Source organism: Drosophila guanche, unplaced genomic scaffold (genome assembly GCF_900245975.1).
Source record: "Drosophila guanche unplaced genomic scaffold, DGUA_6, whole genome shotgun sequence".
Classification (NCBI taxonomy): Eukaryota; Metazoa; Arthropoda; class Insecta; order Diptera; family Drosophilidae; genus Drosophila; species Drosophila guanche.
In genome coordinates, this window is record NW_022995747.1 from 8,069,619 (window position 1) to 8,090,254 (window position 20,636).

The window sequence follows — 20,636 nt, forward strand, 5'->3', positions numbered from 1 at the left end:
TGTTCTATTTGTAATTAAACCCAACATGATATGGTAAGAAAAAAATTATGGTAAGGATTAAATTATCAATATTTACTTATTTCTATTTGTGCGAAATATTGTTGGTCTCCGGAAAACCCTACCTTCATTGCGTGCGACAAAAGAATGGACTTTTCCTCTTTATTTTATTAGTTTAAATTTACAACCAGTGGAAATTAATAGGTGGCGGGAAAAATACTAAAGAACATGAAAACACTCAACAAGTTGTGAAGAAATTCAATCCGGTATATTTCTGAGGGTCATGCAGTATATTTTATCGATAAGTCCGCGGTCACCCCGTTTCATAACACACGACCGACCGCCTCAATTTTAACGAAATAAATCAATTAAAATGTCGAAAGCAGCCGGTAAATTGAAGTCCCTTAAGAAGACAGTCGAGCGGGTAACGCATACAAGCAAACTGAAGACCAACATACCCGCCGGCATGGCGGCAGCGGGTCCGCCACTGGGACCCATGCTGGGTCAGGTTAGTGCTAAACTACTCAAGAAAAAACACACTTGATGGTAAAGAGTTTTAACATTCACAGCGTGCCATCAACATAGCCGCATTTTGCAAGGACTTCAACACGAAAACAGCGGAAATGATTGAGGGCGTGCCCCTGCCCTGCCGCATATCAGTGAACAGCGATCGCAGCTACGACCTGGCCATACACCATCCGCCCGCGACTTTCTTTCTAAAACAGGCGGCGGGGATACAGCGTGGCACTATGACGCCTGGCAAGGAAGTAGCCGGCATGATTACCCTGAAGCATTTATACGAAATTGCGGCCATTAAGATCCAAGATCCCCCCAATGCCCTCCTGTCCATGCAGGTGCGTACAATTGGAACCAAAAATCATCCATGAAAACTAAAATTTACTTTGAACTCTTTTCAGCAAATGTGTGAGATGCTCATCAGCATTGCACGAACCTGTGGCATTAAGGTGGTACGCGATTTGGATCCTGCGACCTACGGCGAGTTTCTGGAGGAGCGCAAGATCATTGTGGAGCAGCAGCGTCGCGAGCTGCAGGAGAAGCGAGAGGCAAAGATGCTGCGCACGGGCTAGCTCGGAGGTGTTCAATATGAAAACTGTTTAATCGTTAATATACATTTATATCTAAAGAAACTCTAATCTAGACCAATCCGCTTTCTGTCCTTGGCAGCATTCTTCTTGCGCCTCTTCTCCAAATGCTTGTTCAGCTTTCCTGTGCTCTTCAGCAGTTCAAACTGGGCCACCAGCTCCTTGGCACGGCGTTCCTCTGCAATGTAACAATAGTTTAGTGATTCTGTTAACAAACAATCTACTGGAATGTACTCTTGGTGAGATAGTGAGGCTGCTGTCCTTCGTTGTGTGACTTTTGGATGTTGTCACGCTCCTTTTTCAGGGTTTGCTGCTTGATGTGCCACCGCTTGTCCTCCACATTCTTGTTGACGAGCCTCTGCATGGTGTGTTTAATTTTCTGCTTCTCCTCGGTATCCGCCACTTCGTCCAGTTGCTTTTTCAGTTGACCAACTTCCTTGTCACGTATTTTCGTCACAAACTTGTAGTTTTTCTTGAAGGTTTCAATGTTGTAGTCTCCGGACTTTTCATCGAATCGTGGATCCCGCAACTCAACCTCCTTTTTGCGCTCCACGCGGTGCTCAGCGCCCAGGAAGGGCACCTGTTTCCTCGAGCTCATTTCCCGCGGGCGATTTTTGTTGAGACGTTTGAGGTCCGTTTTGGATTTTTGTTTCTTTGCAGGGGCACTCTTGCTGCCCAGCACTGCCTCCTTGTAGACCTTGGCGCCCAGCTGCTCCTTCAGCTGCATTATCTCCTCGAAGGACATTCCCTTAAGATCTTCCCGAATGGCAGACTGAAATGAAATAACATTTAGTTCAAGCAAAACAATCCCAGCTTTTATTTTTTCACCTGGCTTTCATCTTCACTGACTGCCTCGGGCTCCGAGTCTGGCGCGGACTCACTAGAAGACGTGTCCATCGATTTAGCTCTCAAATATTTCTTTATTTACAAAATGTACAAAATTCTTCACGTGTTGTGGTTTTGTTGGGCACAGCTGACAGTGGTTTTATCGATAAATATACCGCAGACCCCCAAAAATATACCAAAAAATACATTCTTTTGTTTTAAATATACCATAGCTTCTCAATCATTTTCGTCGATTTTGATATTCTTATTAATAATGGCTGCTAGTTAGGACTCTCATATATAAACCAATTATTTTATTCGATTCATCCAATGATTCTCCACAAGATTAGTTAGTTTTCATGACTTCCTTTTATTGTGTTGTCAATACAAAATAAGTCTTCACAAAGCATAATAGAAAATTCCCTACGGAAAGGAGAGAAAGAGAACATACGTTGCCCAACACCACAAAATTTGAATTTAAATTGAAGATTTGTGACTACCAAAATTATAAAGTTATGATTTTGGAGACAAAGCTAAATGAGCTATAGTCCATTTTGATTTTTAATTTATCATATAATTACCAAGTTGGAAAATCGATCAATATGTTTGGGTTTTATCTACTGGTATCCCAAGAATCATCATGCCCAAATGGCTTTTTCTCTGTTGTCCCCAGCCAAATCTAAGAATCGGTTAATTTATATCCCTAATATTCGACAATAGCGTACTTACTTGTACAATTTATGCTCTCTAATCAACAGGTTGGTCATCCAGCACGGGCAATCCTCTATCGACCCCCCGCCATTGTCTTTATTTTCACTGTTCAATGACTTCACGTGCGCTAAAAACATTGACCTAACTTTATTCACATAAAGGTAAACATCAAGAACATCTATGGCCGGTGGGGGGTATGGTTTTATGATGACTATAACTTTCCATGCAGCTACATTATCACGTTTTGATGGCCAAGGCTGGGCGCCTTTTCACTCCCGCGATTTGTTTGCATTGCATTTGTGGCCAGACCGAGTCCTTTCAGCCGACACAAGCCATGCCGCGTAGGGCTTGGCTTGGCTAGCTAAAAAGTCAGCTGAACCATTTAACGGTCGTGTGATTTCTAGGTACACATAAGTGTAACACGCATGGGTTCGATTTCCTTTGGGGGTGTCTATTACCAGGAGCGTTTCAAAATGTTTGGCAGTCAGCAGCGAAGTTCCAATTGCTTCTAGAGACGCTCCTGGCCATGACGAAGACGCTTCGGCTAAGGCAGACTGTAAACACACGAGGACTGGGTCCACGTCCATTCACCAATTACGCGCCATTCGCTGCGGTGTCCTTAATTTCTTAAAAAGCGTTTAAACATCTAATGAAAGCGTTTTGGCCAGCGGTCTCTGCTGTCCCACAATTTAGTTTCATTTGGCTTTTCGCCCTGTGCGGTTCGGTTTTCGCAGGAGCACACAGCACAGACACAGGTGGAGTGACAGACACTCGATGCTGACAGCCAGAGGATTATGTCATTGAGGCAATCATGGCCAAGATAATATCCACGATCAAGGCAATTCTCACGAGGATCATCTTCAGTGCACACAGTCTGCTAGCCATTTGGCAGGTGACGACGTTCAAGAATGACATTATCTACTGGACACTATGCGGGCCACTGCTGCTGCTGCTGCTCGAGGGCATATTTACCATCATGATCAAGAAGACGCAGGAGTGGCGATGGTAAGAGATAAGCACACAGATCCTTCAGCAGGCAGACCTCTTTCCTTTGCTCTCTCCGTCTCCTGCCAATGTAAACAACAAAGGGGCTGACGGTCGCTGACGTCATCTTTGAGTTTTGATTTTCAATTAAAAGTGAAATCATGTGTTTAATGTGGCGACTGGCCTCAGACTGACCAACCCAACCTATCCGTAATAGTAAAAACTTTAATGGAATGCCGTGTGCGAACAGGGGTGTCAGTGGGTGATGTTTACCTTTCGACGCATCACTCGTAGACTTCGGGGACCATTGTTTGTTTTTGCAATTCCTCTTTGAACGCTCTCTCTCTCTCTTTTATGTCCAGGTTCTGCCCCTCGGTCTTCCTATATCTGAGCAGCATTGTGCCGGCCATTTGGCTTTTGGAGCTGGACAAGATTGAGCGACGACTGCAAATAATCAATGCTTCCACAGGCAACTCGAATGCCACGAATGCCAGCAGCAGCCTTATCGGTGGCAGCCCCAGCGGCAGCAGCAACAGCAGCGGCATGGATCCTGTGGCGGATCTGCTGGACGATGCTGGCATTAAGCTGCCCGTCATCAGTGCGGACACCTGGACGACACTCATCGAGCAGTTTCTCATGCTCATCCTGATCGTTGGCCGCTGGCTGCTGCCGAAGGGTGACCTCACAAGGGATCAACTGAGTCAGCTGCTTCTCGTGTACATTGGCACAGCGGCGGACATCATTGAGTTTTTCGACTCCTACAAGGATGACTCCATAGCACGCATTGGCTTTCTGGTCTACCTAACGCTGGGCATTTGGTCCTGGAGTCTCATGCAGTTTACAATTGTGCTGTCGGCCACGCGTGGTAGAAGACCACGCGGCAGTGGCTCACACCAGAAAGAGGAGTAAGTGGGGAATGATTATTAGCATTTATTTTATAGCAAATATTATTTCCATTTCCTTTTCTGATAGTCACGCGGACTGCTGTCAAAACTGCTGCTGTGGCATCGATGTGTGGGGCATTGTGCTCAATGTTATACTGCAGGACGCTCCATTCCTCACCTTTCGCCTGCTAATCATCTTCCAGTACAAAATCATCAACTACATGAATGTCTTCTTTACGTGTAAGAATTTAAATCTTCTGCCTTATAAATGATATTTCACACACTCTCTCCCCTTGTTTTTTTAGGTAAAAACTCACTGGTGATTATTCTGCAGCTCTATCGGCTGTATGTCGTCAACGCTGAGTTCTGGAAGAGTCGTCGGGAGAGTCGAATGGCCAAGTCGCGGCAGTTCCAGTCGCGTCGTCGCGTGCAGGATACGGACCAGAACAGCATTTATATGATATCCAACGAGCGAGGCGGCGATGTTAAAAAGAAAATTAAAAAGTGAGCAAATCCCAAAGAGTAGAAGGGAAATCGGCAATGACCTCTTTTTCACACAGGGCCAAAGATAAAGACTATGCCATACAGGAGGCCAGCTATAGCAAAAAGAAAAAGGACAAAAAGGACAAGTAAGTGTATAAATTGGTACGCCTCAAATGCAGTAAGAACCAAACTTTAATCCCAGAAAAAAACGCAAACGAAAGGACACTGGCTACTCCACGGCCAGCTCACAGAATCTGTATTCCACCAAGGCCAGCGGCACCGAGAAGGAATCGCGACGCGGCAAGGACAAAAAGGGCAAAAAGTCGAAGCGCATCTGCAGCAGCTCACCCAGCGACTGTGACCTGGCCAATGCCAAGAAGCTGAAGCGAGCCAAGAACGCCGATAAAAACGATAAGAAGTAGGTAATAACTGTTGTCCTGCCCAGTGATCGATTCACTCATTTGCACTGAACTCCAACAGGAAAGCCCGCAAGATCGAGGCAGTCATTGAGGAGTCGAGCAGCAGCAGCAGTGGCAGTAGCAGCAGCTCCGACTCCAGCAACTCGACGCTGCCCAGCTACGAGGTGATCGACGAGAAGAAGGCCAAGGCCCGTAGGCGCAAGCAGCGGGGCGGAGTTAGCAGCAGCGACAGCAGCTCCTCTGAAAGCAGCTCGGAGAGCTCCTCCTCATCGTCCTCATCGTGAGGTTGATATTTTTGGGACTAACGTTCAAGCGTTAGAGAAGCACTTTTTTGTGGCAGCCAGCCCCATTGTTGCATGGCTGCAGCGCTCCGCTCCAGGAGCGCACTTATTTTGTATAAACACCCATAAGAAGTGGTGTGGAAAATTTGTCGGAAAACATATATTTTGATATGTATTAACTGTATCCCTTTTGAATTTGAAAATAAAATGCGGGTTGCTGTCCAATAAGTTGGCAGCTCCTGCAGCTGGTACTCTCTTTGTAACGGTACTCTCTCTGATTCTCACTTCAATGAAAAAGCTGAGCACATGACTAATCGTATACCTAACCAAACTGCCGCTGCTGTCAAAGCTCTTTAAGCTTTCTGTAATGTCAGTCTTGTACTCTCTTGTTCTCTCTCTCTCTCTCTCTCTCTTTCTGCATATCTATATATACTTATATATAAATGCGCAAAGCTTAGCAACGCGAAACGAACAGCTGCCAGACAACAACGCTAAACTTTTTTGTTGACATACAGATAACTGTGTCGGTGGGGAGCTATTGCTTGCTGTGTTGCTGTAACGACGGAATAGTTGCTGCCGAGCGTCCAAGCGCTGCGGGCCGCGAGATTTTTTTCTTCTCTCTCTCTCTTACCCTTTGAAACGCATAGCCCGCGCGCGCTCGAGTTGTTTTTAGTGTCTCTCCTCTCTGTTGTGTAAGTTGAACCGTGATTGTGTGTGTGTGTGCCAGCGTGCTTTGTTGGATCTTAGTGTGTGTATACATAATTATATATGTATAGTGCCTATGCCTATTAAGAATATGGTCTGAGAAAGAACGCGAAAAGACTTGAAGAAGAACTTTCGATAAATTCCACCCTGGGGCAGCGTCAGACCATCCATCTCGGCATCCCATACCCACACGTGCCCCAGCAACAAGAACCAGAACAACATCTGTACTAGGAAATACCACCCCAAAATCGTACAAACAAAAAATCCACCGAAAAATTCGTATTCATTATTCGTGAAGCAGTTGCCGGGTCGCTAGGGATCCGATTAAAAATTAAACGATAATAATGAGGCAGGCAGGTGTGAGTGCTCCTTCTTCATTTGTCCAATCCAATGACATGTTTTGAATAATTCAATTAATACTTGTTAGTTGGCCTGACAAATGCTCCGATGATGGACTCCCTTACAGACACACAAACACACACACGAGAGTCATCCCCTGACAAATTATTAGGGGTACCGCTTCCACACAATGCGAATCATCATCACAGAGAGACCGGCAATGCTGATGATGTCTATAAATGGGGCGGACAGGCAAGCTACATAAGCCAGGCGAAGCCACTCCCGCGTCCTATTCAACTGCCCCACATTGTGGTGGTGTGTGAGTGGGCAGAATCACGAACGCCGAACACGTTCCTGGCCTTTAAGTTTAAACATGATGAGGCTCCTTCTCGGCCAGTTTACAAATATGTATTCCATTCGTTTTGTCGTTTCATTTCTTCTGCCGCCTGGTTGGCTTCTTACCTGTGCTTAGCACGCGTGCTGAAGGTTAAGGCGTTTTAAGCGTCCACACCAGAGTCAACTTCCAACATCACCCCACTCCACCTTGCACGTGTTGTTTTGGTTTCGGTTTCGTTACGCCTCACAACAACAACAACAACATCACCAACACCCATGATAGCAACAACTACAACAAACAGCTTTTTCGCAGGTTTCGCTCACGCTCTTTGGATGAAACTTTAGAGCAAACTCTGCTACTGCTGTTGCGGCTCTCTTATCGTTTTTTTGCCGGTTTTATAGAAAGGGAAAAAACGTATAAACTAGTGGAAGCCACAGTGGAAAAGCTTGAGCGGTGGCAGCTCATCTGTTGGCTCTGCTTCTGTGTATACGATTCGTGTTTGGGTTGCATGTTTTTCACGGAGTCCAAAGGTTGCCTGGAGACAGCTGTTGATGGATCTCAATCTCATAATCCCTGCTGCTCACTCCTGCCCAAACGTGTAATTGGAACTGTCCATAACAGCTCCTCCTACTGTCCTCCCGTCCATGATTCGCATTCCCCGAGTACATACCGGCTGGTAATTACTCTGCAATGCATACCCATCTGGGAAAACATTCCAATTAACACGAAGAAGCTGTTGCCAGCACCACACAACACAAAACTAATTATACAATCAGCCAGGCCAGCGAGCAACCTGTCCTTCAAGGTGATTCTTGGCGTTGTCTTTGAGTTGGGAGGGTCAGGGCTGTAGTGGTTCCTCGTGGCAGCAGGCCCCCGAGAACATTGATTAGTCGTATGGCCTGATCTATGCCTTTGCAGACACAGAATATACATAATCGAAATTAATTTCCATTCGCTTTGCGCATAACTTGTTTTCGATTTCGTTTTCAGACAACTTAAGTATATGGAAATTGTATTCTCCAAAGTGAATATGATGTACGGGTGTGAGTGTGCTGCTAAGTTGTTCTTGTTGTTGTCCGAGTCGAGTAGTTGTGGGATATATTATTTGTTTACAAAAATAGTTGACTGCTGGCTAAGTTCAAACAAACAAACAGGGGAATGGGTAATTAAAGTTGTTTATCAGCAATTTCCACTAAATCCATTCAGTTTGTTGATACACAAAAAGAACAAATGAGGCTTGATATCTTGGAACTTGTATGATTTATGGGTTACAGTCAGCCGGAGTGCCCTTCCACTCTCATTCAATGTCCGGAGGATGCATCTACTTTTGACCTACTCAAGAAACGACCTTCCTCTAGTGCATTGCTTATCTGTCAGTCACCCATAAATGGGCTGGCTGAAATAAATTGTAGTATTAAATGCCACAGTTTCCTTGCTTCCGACCTTTTTCGTTTAATATGCGACATCTGTTTTTAAGTTAATTTCAATGCATTAACTTTTTTCTCTAGTCTGATTTTGCGGCTTGCTTTTTCAAGTACATTCTCCAGAATGGATTGTGTTGTATTGTTGAATAAAATATGCTTAAAATGGCTTATCTTATCATTTTTTTTCGATTGGCTTAGTTGATCAATCGAAACGAGGCAGACCTGATGGGGGGAAAGTGGCGCGTGTGTCCATACGAGTATCTATCCATTTTTTAAGTGTGTGCTGGGATTGTGGCATTGTGTCATCGTCAGCGCAAATTAGTGATGTTCCCTGATTTGATTGTATTGTGATGTTTGTTCCAGTTTATTGCACACTTTGCTCAACAATAGAGAGGACAAAACAGGTGAATTACTGGTCTATTTGACCATGCAATCTCCGTCACTTGATTCACATTCCCGTTTACATTTCACGTGGCTGCACCATGCGATAGACACTTTAATTAGCAATCCGAGCCATTTGCGTGTGCGACTATGCTGGCACTGGACGACACTGAGATGAAGCTCCTCCCTCCGGCTGGCTGGTTGCCAACGCAACTCGATTAATTTGCTGAATAATAGATTATTTCCAGCCAACAAATGAGCCACCTTGTTGGCCAGCAATTATGTCCAGATTTCAATCGAAGACAGCAGACGGTAAGCGAAAAACAGCCCACAATGCTTTTTGGGAAGTCTTTGTGTTGGGTGTGCAACGTTTTCCTGATAAGCGACAAGCAACACAGATGGAGCTAAAGCATTTGGGATTACCGATAAAAACAGCGAAGCGGCTGGACTGCTGTACAAAGTCCACGGGGTGCATGAGTAATCAATCCCCCCTGCAACGACCAGAGTTCGGCTTGTGCATACAAGACCTGTTGGCCAATGGAGCGACGCTTGGCTTGGCGCACAAGCATGACAAAGACTGGCTTGCTAACCTTGCTGCCAGCGATGCTTGTGTCAAGTGGACTCTACATGTTACACAATCAAATTTGCGATTCTTTGCGATTGAAATTAGATAAGACGCCCAAGCAGCTAGTACTCGTATAGAACAGCTACTCATCGCTGTTCCGTAGCTCGCTCTTGTATACATTTTATGCACAATTCAATTCCCGTCTGCATTCTGCGCCGTGGCAATGCAACACATACCCACACGATCGTATACTAGAGAGAGGTTCCATTGTGCACTAGTGCCCCTCCTCGCATAACAATGGGCAGCGCACTTGAGTGAGTTTATCTGTGCATTTGCATTTTATACCGGGCATCAGGCATACTAAGTGCTGTCAATCAAAAGAGTTCACAACCCCCAACCAATTGGGTAAGACGGCAAATAAAAATACGAGCTGGCAAATATTTTCAATGTGTGTGTGTGGGGAGGGAAAGGAGGAAAGGAAAGTTCTGGCTAGATAAGAGGGGCTGCCCTTTGTACCATATCTGCATGCAATTAATTTCAAGAATTTCCATAAAATCAATTTGTTAGGCTAATCCATAATAGAGTATCATCCGATAGGGGCGACGACTATCAGTGCTTGGCATTAGATTAAGAAAGTCTGTGGCCAGTCAGCCAGGCAGCACAAAGAAAAAAGATACTTTAACGGCATTCAATTAGCCAGGCGACACAAACATTTCCATTGAATGTGCCCAACAGTCACACTTAATGAAACAATGAACGATAAGCGATGTGCCAAATGATTTGAACTTTGTCAGTTGTCTTCCATTAGCCGTTCTGCCAGATATTAGACCAGGCCCGACAATTGACCGGCTTTGACGCACAGCTGCTGCAGCCGCTGCCAGCCACTTGATTCCAACAAGTCACTGGGCAATAGTTTTTGTATCAACCACTGAAACAGCATTCGAGCCTCTCTCTCTCTCTCCTGTAGGGGTGGACAACCACAGCCAGGCCTCGACAGCGGAATCGTCAGTGGCATCGGTCTGGGCTGCGCCAAGGTGCCGCTGCAGTATTGCATTGATTTTCCTGACGAGCGGATTGCCACAGCCCCTGCCGCGGGTGCCTGCCTTTGCCTCGAGTGTGTGTTGTGTTCGTTGGAGGAAATCAAGTGTAAGTTGAGCTCCAACTATCTACTATCTGGGTTGAGGAGAGTGCGAGTGTTGTCAAGTTGTGAGATTTCATAATAATGTTCACGTAGTATTATTATCTGAGTGCTTATTGTGGGTGTGATTTTTCCGACTGTGAACTGGCAACTGAAAACTGAAAACTGGGACTGTGATCGGGGTTGTATGGCCAGTCAACCACCTAGTAGGCTGTCGCTGGGGGCTTGCATATACTTATTGAAAAATGCAAAGGCGTTTGCAGCATATTGCCGCATTTGATTCGCTATAAATAGCCACACAGCCGCAAACACAAAGCGATGGGAATGTTTTCCCGCTGTTTTCCTACATGCAACAACGAGCTTTCCGGCCTCCTTCTCTGTTCTTTTGTTTCTCTCTCCTTCGATCCGACACGACCCTCAACTTGAACCTTTTGTCGAGTGCCACCACAAGAAGCCTCAAGGGCATTACAACAGCACGTCACCGACTAACATTATGCGGCATATTTGACATCATCTAATTGGATTCACATAGTGGGGGGTGTAACCAAGTTATCCAAGCTTTCGTTATAAATATCTATCTCTGTAATGGACAGAAGAGACAAGTCTTGAAGTTGTATGTGAAAACTAACATAAGTATTACTTTCATTCAGTGTCCGATCAGAATACATATCTCTAATTTTTCAGAATTTATTTATTTGTTGAAATCCAAAACAGAAGCAAGATCTTATCGGAGTTTGACGAAAAGTTCTGTCAGTGGTCCCACGTGTCGTATTATTTGTTTACTGCTGCACTGCCAACCCTCAAGTGTTTGTTTATTTATAGTCTGGCTATTCGTTTGAAGAGAACGCGAGAGAGAGACAGAGAGAGAGAGAGAGAGAGAGAGATAGATTTGAGTGGAAGAGGCCACTGACCTTGACCAGATTGTTTAAGCATAGTGTTCCACCCCCTCTACAGTGGATTTGATGAGCGGCATTCATGTCCCCCAAGCAGTTCATTGTAGGATCGCATATGATTAAAAGTAAACTTTTCATTTAACTTACAGCTTGTGTGCTGCCTGCAATATGCTGATTGTGCTCTAATTTATTGGCCCACAGCCAGTCCACAGCATCGGACTTTGGCCATTGTCAGCAGCATTTTGGCAATGTTTGCCAGAGGATCTGCGTCAGCTATTGAATCGTACGACAGCAACGGGAACAACGGTAAACCTCTCAGAGAACATGGTACTGCAGTCGGAGTGGAGATAGAAAAACTCAGCAACAGCAGAAACGGAAACAGAGACAGAGACAGAGACAGAAGCCCTAGCGATAAGGGAACAGACTGCTCACCGTTGCAGGAAATCGATGAGCATTACGTCTGTGACATTGCCATGATGAGAATCGGTGGAGACGAGCCGAAAGGGGCTGTCGATGACTCACAATCATCGACCGTTCCGGAGAACGAAAGTACAAATGATGATGCGAACGAGTTGGAAATCGATCGCCAGGAGGAGGAGCAGGTGGTCAGCGATCTGGTGCGATCGAGTAGCGCTGGTGCCCTAATGGAAGGGTAAGTTACACCCGAGAATCGATAGATTGCATAACCCATAATAATCCCATCTAATGTCTAATTAGGGACAGCAACAATGGGGGCAGCATGCGAGTGGTATTTGGCATACTGGTGCGTCTGGTGCTGCCACTCGCGAATGGTGTGGCCCGTGGCATTCAGGGCATTCGCGATGTTCGTATGCTTCAAGTGCTGCAGAATCTGGCCTCCAGCAGACAGGCCCTAACCCATTTGGTGGCATTTGCCGCCAATACAATTTCCATGAACTTGTCCTCAGTGCAGGGTAAGTGTTTCCTCTCCCAGTAGCTCTGGCTAAGATTAACAATCTCTTTTGGTTTCTCGCCACAGTTTCGAATCGGTTGGGACCGCTGCTCAAGCTGCTGAAAATGCGTAAATCGCAGGATGGCTTGGAGAGTCTTCCCGACACACTAACTGCGCCCAGCACACCCTGTACACCCTTTAGTCCAATGCAGGGTCCGCCCATCTTTGGCGTACGCTCGGATGCACCCAGCTGTTGCACCATCAACATACTGGCCGAGCCGCCACCCGGTGAGCCGATACGAGCCGATATTGTACTGATCCATGGTCTGCACGGATCGCTGGTGAACACCTGGAAGCAGGGACTCTGGCAGAACGATCGCAAGCCGGTGGAGTTTGAGCGTCCGCCGCGTCCTCCAGTGCGACCGCCCAAGCGACCACGCCACTCCCGCAGTGCAGCCATTCATCCAGCGCCCAGGGAGAAGAGAGCCAAATTTACCTCCCTCGACCGTTTGATGGACACCCCCGATGATGCTCCAGTTCGGCAGAGGGTGCGACTGCAGCAGCCAGCGGAAATGCCGCCAGAAGAGTTCAATTTTAATGCTTCCGATAGCGATGATACCGAAGAGTAAGCATAACCCCTTTGGTGTTTAATCAGTAATTAACGTCTGCTCTTTAGCTATGCCTACGTGTGCGGTGACCCCGAGGACATACAAATCTGCGAGGGAATCGAGTACAGTTTTCCGACGTTCCGACTAAGAATGCAGGACAACAGCCGCATCCGAGCGGGCGAACTCGAGTCCATGCTCAATGGAAATGTCAACGAAAACGCTGAAAACAGCGAGGAATCCAAAAAGCGGCCACCAGTTTCTTCCAGTGCTGGGCCGCGCAAGTCCAGCAGAAAGAACAAGCCCTCGCCCAACGATCCAAACTACTCCAAGTGCTGGCCCGGCGACTGGTTGCCGCTGGACTGTCCTGGAGTTCGGGTCATTGCCGTAAACTACACCACCGATCCGTACCTGTGGCGTCCACTGTGGAAGAGAAAAGAGCCTCGCTCCAACTTGTTCCAGCGCTCCCGGGAAATGGCCGATCTACTCATGCAGCATCGCGTGGGACACGGTCATCCCATCATCTATGTGGGCCACTCGAAGGGCGGACTGTTCATCAAGCAGCTAATTGTAGATGCCTGGGAGTCCGGGCGTCCCGCCATGACACCACTCTGGCGCTCGGCACGCGGCTGCTTTTTTTATTCAGTGCCGCATCGTGGCTCCCATTTGGCGAGCATCAAAGCGCCACTGCTCTCCCGCTCCGTAGAGCTTCTGGAGATTGAAAAAAGTAAGCAAAGTAAAGAATTTTCAATTTAGGGTGGAATAATAAACTCATCTTTTCCAACAGACAACAAGTATCTCTTGGACCTGCATCGGCGGTTTGCTGGACTATATCATCTAGGTCATCTGAAGATTGAGGTGTTTAGTTTTGTGGAGACGGCCCTGACGCTCATGTCGGTTCTTTATCTGCGCATTGTGGGCGTGGATTCGGCAGGTGAGTCTTTCACACAACAATCTAAAAATATTATTTTAAATTTCATATTTTACAGATCCCGGGTTCGGTGATGTCTGCGGCATACGGCTGGATCACCGCGAGATATGCAAACCCCGTGGACGTGATTGTATATTGTACAAAGAACTGGTGAAAATGATTGAGAAGGTGTGCTGAGCTGAGCCTGTCAGTCGCCTGAAAGGAAAATACATAAATTATTGTGCGAGGACCTGATATTGTTGTAATCGATATGTGAATAATATGGCCAACTGTGAGGATGCCACGAGAATTACGCGTACCTTAATGTGATGGCCCGGATCACGGACCGTATGTCCAGGGCACGCTTTTTCGTGTTAGAGCGTCGCTTTTGTTTTCAATAGTGCATAGCATCTATTACATATTGAATATTTTCACTAATTTTACACATGTAATTCGCTTATCCATAGCTCAAGTTAGTTATACAGTTAGTTGTTGTTTCTAGTTTAGGTCCCATATCAGAACAAGGTATAGAGACACGCTTAAGCCATGCCATTTGGGCATCAATGATAATTATTTTTGCAATTTTTGTGATCGATTGTGATCATCTTGTGGCACTTTGTTGTGATTTTCACTCGATCCCCCCCGTGAATACATTATTGATATTGTACCATTTATATATATGTTTATAGAATATGTACATTTAGATATCGCTAGTACTTTAAATGTCTATCCACGTATATCTTCTACAAGCATAAATCCTACACCGCTGTAAAACGTTACCATCGACTACAAAAATGTAATATATGAATGAATGTATATGTGAATTTCCAGATTACTTAACCAATCGATGTTTTATACCTATTTGATAAGAGTGAATACTAATAAAACCAATTAATGAAGATCATATTTGATAAAATAAATAAATGCTGGAATGTAAAGGGGTGGATAGCTGTCCCGCACTCCACGTCCAGAAATGTAAGCGTTGATATATCCATTGCATTCATCAATCAGATGTCAACGAACTTTAAACACAAGAGTATCTTTCGCATACCATTTTTATCTGGCATGTCCAAACATACATACATATGTATATTTTACATGTATTCTACAGCAGTGTGTATGTAGATACAGTCTCCCAAAAATATGCTACAAGATTCATCACGTGAATTATATGAATGTTTTATTTACGACCTTTTTATCAGATTAAAAAAGAAATAAAAATTAAATTGAACTAAATTACATTTCTGAGACTGCAAAAAATTATCATTTTGAAGAGAAAAACTGTTTCGTTTTTATACATCATACGCTCCATTTTCAATTCAGTTTATGGTTATAAAAACATTACCCGAGCACGATGACATTTCCCATTATTTCTCACAAATAAATAAAACACCATTTTTTTTATGTTTTTTCCATCATAACTTAGTTTTTAGTATATTTTTCCAATAGTTAAGGTTGCTTCATTTATTGTGTTCTGCTCTGCCATCATATCTTCATCATCTGTATTCTCCAAACAAACATCGAGCTTCGTTTCACATTTCGTTTAGACTCTTTAGCCGTGCCAATATGCCATTGCTGTGGCTTCTTTTGCTTCTGGCTGGTTGGTTGTTTTGATGGTTTGTTTGGTAAATGCCAATTACCTTGCATCGAAAACTTTAACACGAACCGTTGGCAGCTTAGGTGCTACAAATAATTAATTTCGCTTGCACATACAATGCATATAAATTGCATAAAAAATACATTAGTTTTTGTTTTGTTTCGTTCCGTTTTGCTTTCAGTTATTTTATGGATAGTTAAAACATACTTTTTCTTTGTTCAAAAATAAGGAAAACCAAGCCTAAATACGTTTACAAAATTTAGTAGCTTGCCACTCTACTAATGAGGTATACAAAATGCGGGCTTAAATGCAAACTAAAATTACAAAAATAAAATAATAGAATAATATATGTATATGCATATATCCTTTTTTGTACATACACATGCAATATATATATGTAGACTTAGTAGAGAGTGTGCTAGGAGCAGCAGCTTTGCCAAAGATTCGAACATAATCATGGTTTCGCCTTATAATTTTAGTGGACTTTTAGTTATTGGTTTCGATTTGGTTTCCATGGGCCAAAAACCGTTGCAAAAGTCGCAATACGCATTTCTCTGTCTTCCTAATCATTAATTTCTTTATCTGTTTATTGTTTTTTTTTTGCGCTTAAATAATTTAAACATTTATCACATCCACTTACACGGCGATCACAATCGCAGCTATATTACTTAATTTTCTCCTTTTCCTTCCTAAACGTTCGTTCCTCTTTCTCTTTTCTTTTCCAAACACGTAATAGTACATACATATGGATCTCTTATGCCTAATTATATATTTTTTAGTACATAAATTTTTTCTCATGTTGCCTTTTTACTGCATATGTATAATAGTATTAGTTAATTTTCTTGTCGTATGCTTAATTTTTGTAACGTTTAAAATGTCCTCTTCGTATTTTTCTCCGTTCTAGGAATTTTGAGTTTTTCTTTTGCGGAATATTTTTTTTTCTCTTAATTTCTTTTTGTTTGTTTGTTTCTTTAAATGCCTTTTATTTTTGTATATATGTAATTTAAAGTTCTTTGCTAAATGGAACACTGGAAATACCTTGTAAACGGTTTTAAACTTATGCGGCTATACATCTATAACATCGATCAGTGTGTTGGAAATGCAGAGTCTGTGTGGCTTTATTCGGTATGAACACAAATGAGATTGTTATTGTTGGATAAATAGTAGATGGTAAATGGTAAATGGTCTATGCATGACCCCCAACTGAATGTTGTTCGGGTCTGAGCATCTCTGGCTCATTGCTGGTTTATATGGAAAGGTACTATTGTTTATAGTTGCTGGTTGGTTTTCTTGCCTCAGGGATCTTCTAGTTATTTATGGATTTTGTGTTGGTATTGCACTTAGACTCTAAATACGTATACAGTTACAGTTACAGTTTTCAAACACATTTTCTTTTTCGCTCACATCGAATCAGCATATATATATAGCATATACATATGTATTTTTGTTAGTGTGTGTGTGTGTGTGTGTGTTTGTGTACATATATATTCATATTTTCATTATTTAAAATTTCTCTCTATTTGTTGTTAGAGTTTGTTGTTCTCCGTGTTTATGTTGTCTGTGTGGTGCATTTTTCAGTGGAATGTATAGTTTTTTTGCAAGTATATATTTATGTTTGTGTGTATGTGGGAGTGTTTATGTTTTGCATTTCGTAACAATCATTTTTGTTTCTCATTTCACACTGAACAACAATTCACAAAATACACTTTATATCCTGGCTAAATACTCGTCGTCATTGCGGGACTACTACTTTAACTTTTTCTATGCTTATCAAAAATAATATCATGGATACATATGCATGTATTTATGTATATATGGTATATGGGTAAGTAGTATGTATGGATGAATGTGGGTGTGTTTGCTGTATGTTTTGGCGTAGCTACAGGTTTAGTTATTTTTTTTTTTTACAAACGAGGTACGGTTGCTGAATCGAATATATAAATACAATAGGGTTGCAAAATGCCAAGGGTTCTATGTCTGATTCTGTATGGTATTTATGTTCTTATGTAATGGGAATCTGTGTCCAGCATGTGTTTGTGTGTGTTATGGTGTGTGATAGCGAGTGAGAGCACAGAAACAAGAATGCAAAATGAATATAATCAGGTACATTTGATATATCGGTTGTATAAAAACAAAAACAAACAAAATTCAGCAGTAAAAAATGCAGAAATTAAATATTTAGTTGTATAAGAACTGGGGGGGTAGGTGCATGTATCAAATAAGAATACAAATACGTGTACGAATACAAATACTCGTACACAAAATTGATTAAATTACGTTTTAAATCGGTGAATCGATGTGAACACTTGTGACTATTGTGGTTGAGTGTGGTTTGAGTGGGTGGCTGTGTGTGTATGTATGTGTGGGCTATTGCAATATGTGTGGTTTCTGTTTGGCTTGTTGTATGTACTACAAATATGTGTGTTTGTATGTGTGTAGTAATTGAATCTTTTGCGGCAGTCCGGATACGAGTATAGATTGTAAAATGTAGTACGTAATTACAAGTGACAAATATTGTCACGCATAAACATAAACATGTTTATGCATGTTCGTATCGTATGCTCCGACAGCAACAATAAATTATGTATTGTATTGGTATTGTATGTTTCTATGTTTAAAGATGTTACATGTAATAAAAATTAGCCTCAATTAACGAAAAAAAAAAACAAACAAAAACTAAACAAGTACAAAATACAATAAGAATATAGTTTAAAAAAATCGTCGCGATACAAAAACCTATGTATGAATAGCTTAGAATTTAGCTTACATAATATGTATGTGTTTATATATGTATATGTGTTGTGTGTGTGTGTGTGTGTATATGTGTATGTTTATAAATATCATCCTTATTCGAATCATTTCTCCCATAGTTCCAGTTTCAGTTTATAATTAATTATCTACATTTATAAAATGTATTCTTTATAAATGCCTATCATCACCATACAATCTAGTGGATCCATCCTTCAACGTGTTTTGGAATGTTTCGAGCTGTGAATGTGGTTTACATACTCTCCTCCTCCTCCTTCCCCTCTCCTCTCTTTTGTAGCTTCATAAAAATACTTTTGCTTGGCTTGGCGGGGCTGCTGCCCTGTGGCTGTGGCTGTGGCTGCTGGCTCACCCATTGGGATCAACCTGTGCCCGGCGGTGTACCACTTGCGCCGCCGGCCAGGGCTGTTTGCCACTTGCCACTTGACCTGTGACCGTGGCTGTGACTGTCGCAGTGTTGTCAACGGCCGACGTGTGTGGCCCATTGGCAGGAACTATGGATGCATTGTGGCTGTACGAGATCGGATTGCCATTGCCTCGCTGGCGATCCTTTGGCTGGCCGGCAGACGGCTTCTTCTGACTGTTGCTGCTGCTGTTGTTATTGTTGCTGTTACTGTTACTGCTGCTGCTACTGCTGTATTTGGACGCATTGGCGGCGGTTGACCTCGCCTGTTTGGTCATGTCGGCGGGTAACTTGAAACCATTGGTGAGACAGACGGCAGCATACTCGTGCTCCGAGGTGGGTGTCAGTGTAGCGGCCGCCTCCTCCTCGGCCAGCAGACAGATGCCATCGTTGGAATTTGAATGCCGCACAAAGTTTGTGTGGAATTGCTTTTTGCTGCTGCCGTTGCTGCTGCTGCTGGCACTGCTACTGCTGAGGCTGCCGCTGCGTCGTGCACTGCTGCCGTTGCCCCCGCCACCCAGTCCGGTCACTGTGGCCACCAGCGGCAACGAGTTGGGCGGCACAGCCACTTCTAAGCAGCCGCCGCCGACACCCCCTTCGCCATTGGTCGAGGAACATTGTTTGTGGCTGGCATTGGAGCCGCCAGCTGACCCCAGAGCCACGACATTGGGCGGTGTGTGGCGATAGGGAATGTAAAAGGCCTTGGCCTCCTGCAACATGGCATCCTGCACTGTCTTGCGCTCCGGCGATCCTCCCCCGCACAGCGGCAGCTGCGACAGGTTGTGCACGCCGGCAATGCTCAACTCTGAGTGCCCCTCGTGGTCGGGGCGTCGCGAGACGATCTGGACAGTGCCATTGCCATTGGGCAGGTGGACGGCGGCAGCGTGTGCCGTGCTGGTCTGATACTCCAGCGTGTGCTCCGGCAGCAGTTCGATGTGGTAGCGCGAGCGCGGAATTAGCGTCTGCATCTCGTGGCAGTCCTGCTGCAGGGTGCCGCCACTGAGGCCGCCCGCACTATCCCCAGGCATGCCAGAGGCGCTGCTCAGATTTCCGAAATTAATGTCCGTGGGCGTGGTCAGGTGCGTGGGACCCTGTACGCGGGCCTTGAACCTCCGCTGCTGTAGGATGATGAATAGCGCAAAGATAAAGACGCAGGCGATGGACAGTAGCGAACCGATGGCAATGCCACTGTACACCTCCGAACGGGATGAGGCGCGGTCCTCCTCCAGCAAATTGTGGCTGTTGCTGGCCATGTCGAAATACATGGGCGCCCCCACGCCAGTCTCGCCCACCACGCGGACAGCCACATGAATTTTATCCGACACCGAGACATTGGGAAACTGCAAAAGAAAACAAATGGAAGGAAAAATCGTCAGAAAATGCCATTCAGTGACTGGCAGCACGTACCTTATAAGAACAGACACTGCACTCGAGCACATTAGCCTCATGCATGACACTGTCCAGGGTCCAGATAATGTTATAGTGATGCACCCGCCCATTGGGGTTCACTGGCGGTTCCCAAATCAGCTTCAGGCCGTTCTGCTTAATCAGCCTTGAGTTGCTGATGGTGCCAGGTGCTGTTGGTTAAAGGATAAACGTGATAGATGGGAAGTACAAGTTGAAGACAATTGTCTTACGATCTGGCAGTGTGCGAACATCTATTTCGCCATAGAAGATGCGCGTCTTGCAGTTGTAGAAATGGAAATTGTATCGCTCGTTGGCACTGAGGCCGCTGACCAGCAGCACAGAGTTGAATATGGTGCGCTCCTGGCACTTGGACTCCTGATTGGTATTGTGCATTGGCTTCACCAAATGGCACTCGTACACACACGTCTCATTCAGGCTGTCCAGAAACTTGAAGGCCAGCGCACGCGACTCCATCGTGGTCAAACGAAATGGCATATTCGACTGCTCCGACGTGCCATTCTCAATCTGCAGGGGGGAGACAGAGTCAAGACTTTAGTATGGTGTCGGGT

The 20,636-nt window shown here is 44.4% G+C and overlaps 5 protein-coding genes across 8 annotated transcripts in view; 3 read left to right on the top strand and 2 right to left on the bottom strand.

Annotated features, from left to right (window-relative positions):
- Positions 1 to 307: 307 nt before the first annotated feature.
- Positions 308 to 1,155, top strand: LOC117583400 (39S ribosomal protein L11, mitochondrial). Its single transcript, XM_034271683.1, has 3 exons — positions 308 to 505; positions 567 to 851; positions 915 to 1,155. The coding sequence occupies exons 1-3, from the start codon at positions 371 to 373 to the stop codon at positions 1,083 to 1,085; spliced, it is 591 nt and encodes a 196-aa protein (XP_034127574.1). The 5' UTR covers positions 308 to 370; the 3' UTR covers positions 1,086 to 1,155.
- LOC117583398 (ribosomal RNA processing protein 36 homolog) lies at positions 1,096 to 2,085 on the bottom strand. Its single transcript, XM_034271682.1, has 3 exons — positions 1,929 to 2,085; positions 1,335 to 1,872; positions 1,096 to 1,278 (listed from the first exon to the last, which is right to left on the bottom strand). The coding sequence occupies exons 1-3, from the start codon at positions 1,995 to 1,997 to the stop codon at positions 1,148 to 1,150; spliced, it is 738 nt and encodes a 245-aa protein (XP_034127573.1). The 5' UTR covers positions 1,998 to 2,085; the 3' UTR covers positions 1,096 to 1,147.
- A 1,276-nt stretch (positions 2,086 to 3,361) lies between these two features.
- LOC117583240 (transmembrane protein 26) lies at positions 3,362 to 5,690 on the top strand. Its single transcript, XM_034271462.1, has 7 exons — positions 3,362 to 3,641; positions 3,983 to 4,525; positions 4,593 to 4,744; positions 4,810 to 5,008; positions 5,065 to 5,133; positions 5,190 to 5,405; positions 5,468 to 5,690. Exons 1-7 carry the CDS (start codon positions 3,448 to 3,450, stop codon positions 5,688 to 5,690), a joined length of 1,596 nt encoding a protein of 531 aa, XP_034127353.1. The 5' UTR covers positions 3,362 to 3,447.
- Positions 5,691 to 6,224: 534 nt separating this feature from the next.
- Positions 6,225 to 14,698, top strand: LOC117582948. Of its 3 annotated transcripts, none has more exons than XM_034271059.1 (7): positions 6,225 to 6,379; positions 11,619 to 12,121; positions 12,187 to 12,401; positions 12,467 to 13,004; positions 13,056 to 13,711; positions 13,772 to 13,918; positions 13,974 to 14,698. In XM_034271059.1, exons 2-7 carry the CDS (start codon positions 11,718 to 11,720, stop codon positions 14,090 to 14,092), a joined length of 2,079 nt encoding a protein of 692 aa, XP_034126950.1. In that variant the 5' UTR covers positions 6,225 to 6,379; positions 11,619 to 11,717; the 3' UTR covers positions 14,093 to 14,698. The 3 variants fall into 3 exon arrangements, with proteins under 3 accessions (XP_034126950.1, XP_034126948.1, XP_034126951.1); XM_034271057.1 differs by lacking the exon at positions 6,225 to 6,379 and adding an exon at positions 9,114 to 9,185; XM_034271060.1 differs by lacking the exon at positions 6,225 to 6,379 and adding an exon at positions 10,414 to 10,584.
- An 801-nt stretch (positions 14,699 to 15,499) lies between these two features.
- LOC117582945 overlaps positions 15,500 to 20,636 on the bottom strand; it is a 61,962-nt gene continuing 56,825 nt past the window's right edge. For both annotated transcript variants that reach the window (XM_034271054.1, XM_034271055.1), the window contains exons 9-11: positions 20,298 to 20,592; positions 20,068 to 20,237; positions 15,500 to 20,000 (exon numbers count right to left, since the gene is read on the bottom strand). In XM_034271054.1, the coding sequence (XP_034126945.1) occupies positions 18,606 to 20,000; positions 20,068 to 20,237; positions 20,298 to 20,592 (1,860 nt within the window). In that variant the 3' untranslated portion in view covers positions 15,500 to 18,605. The remainder of the gene's footprint in view (positions 20,001 to 20,067; positions 20,238 to 20,297; positions 20,593 to 20,636) is intronic.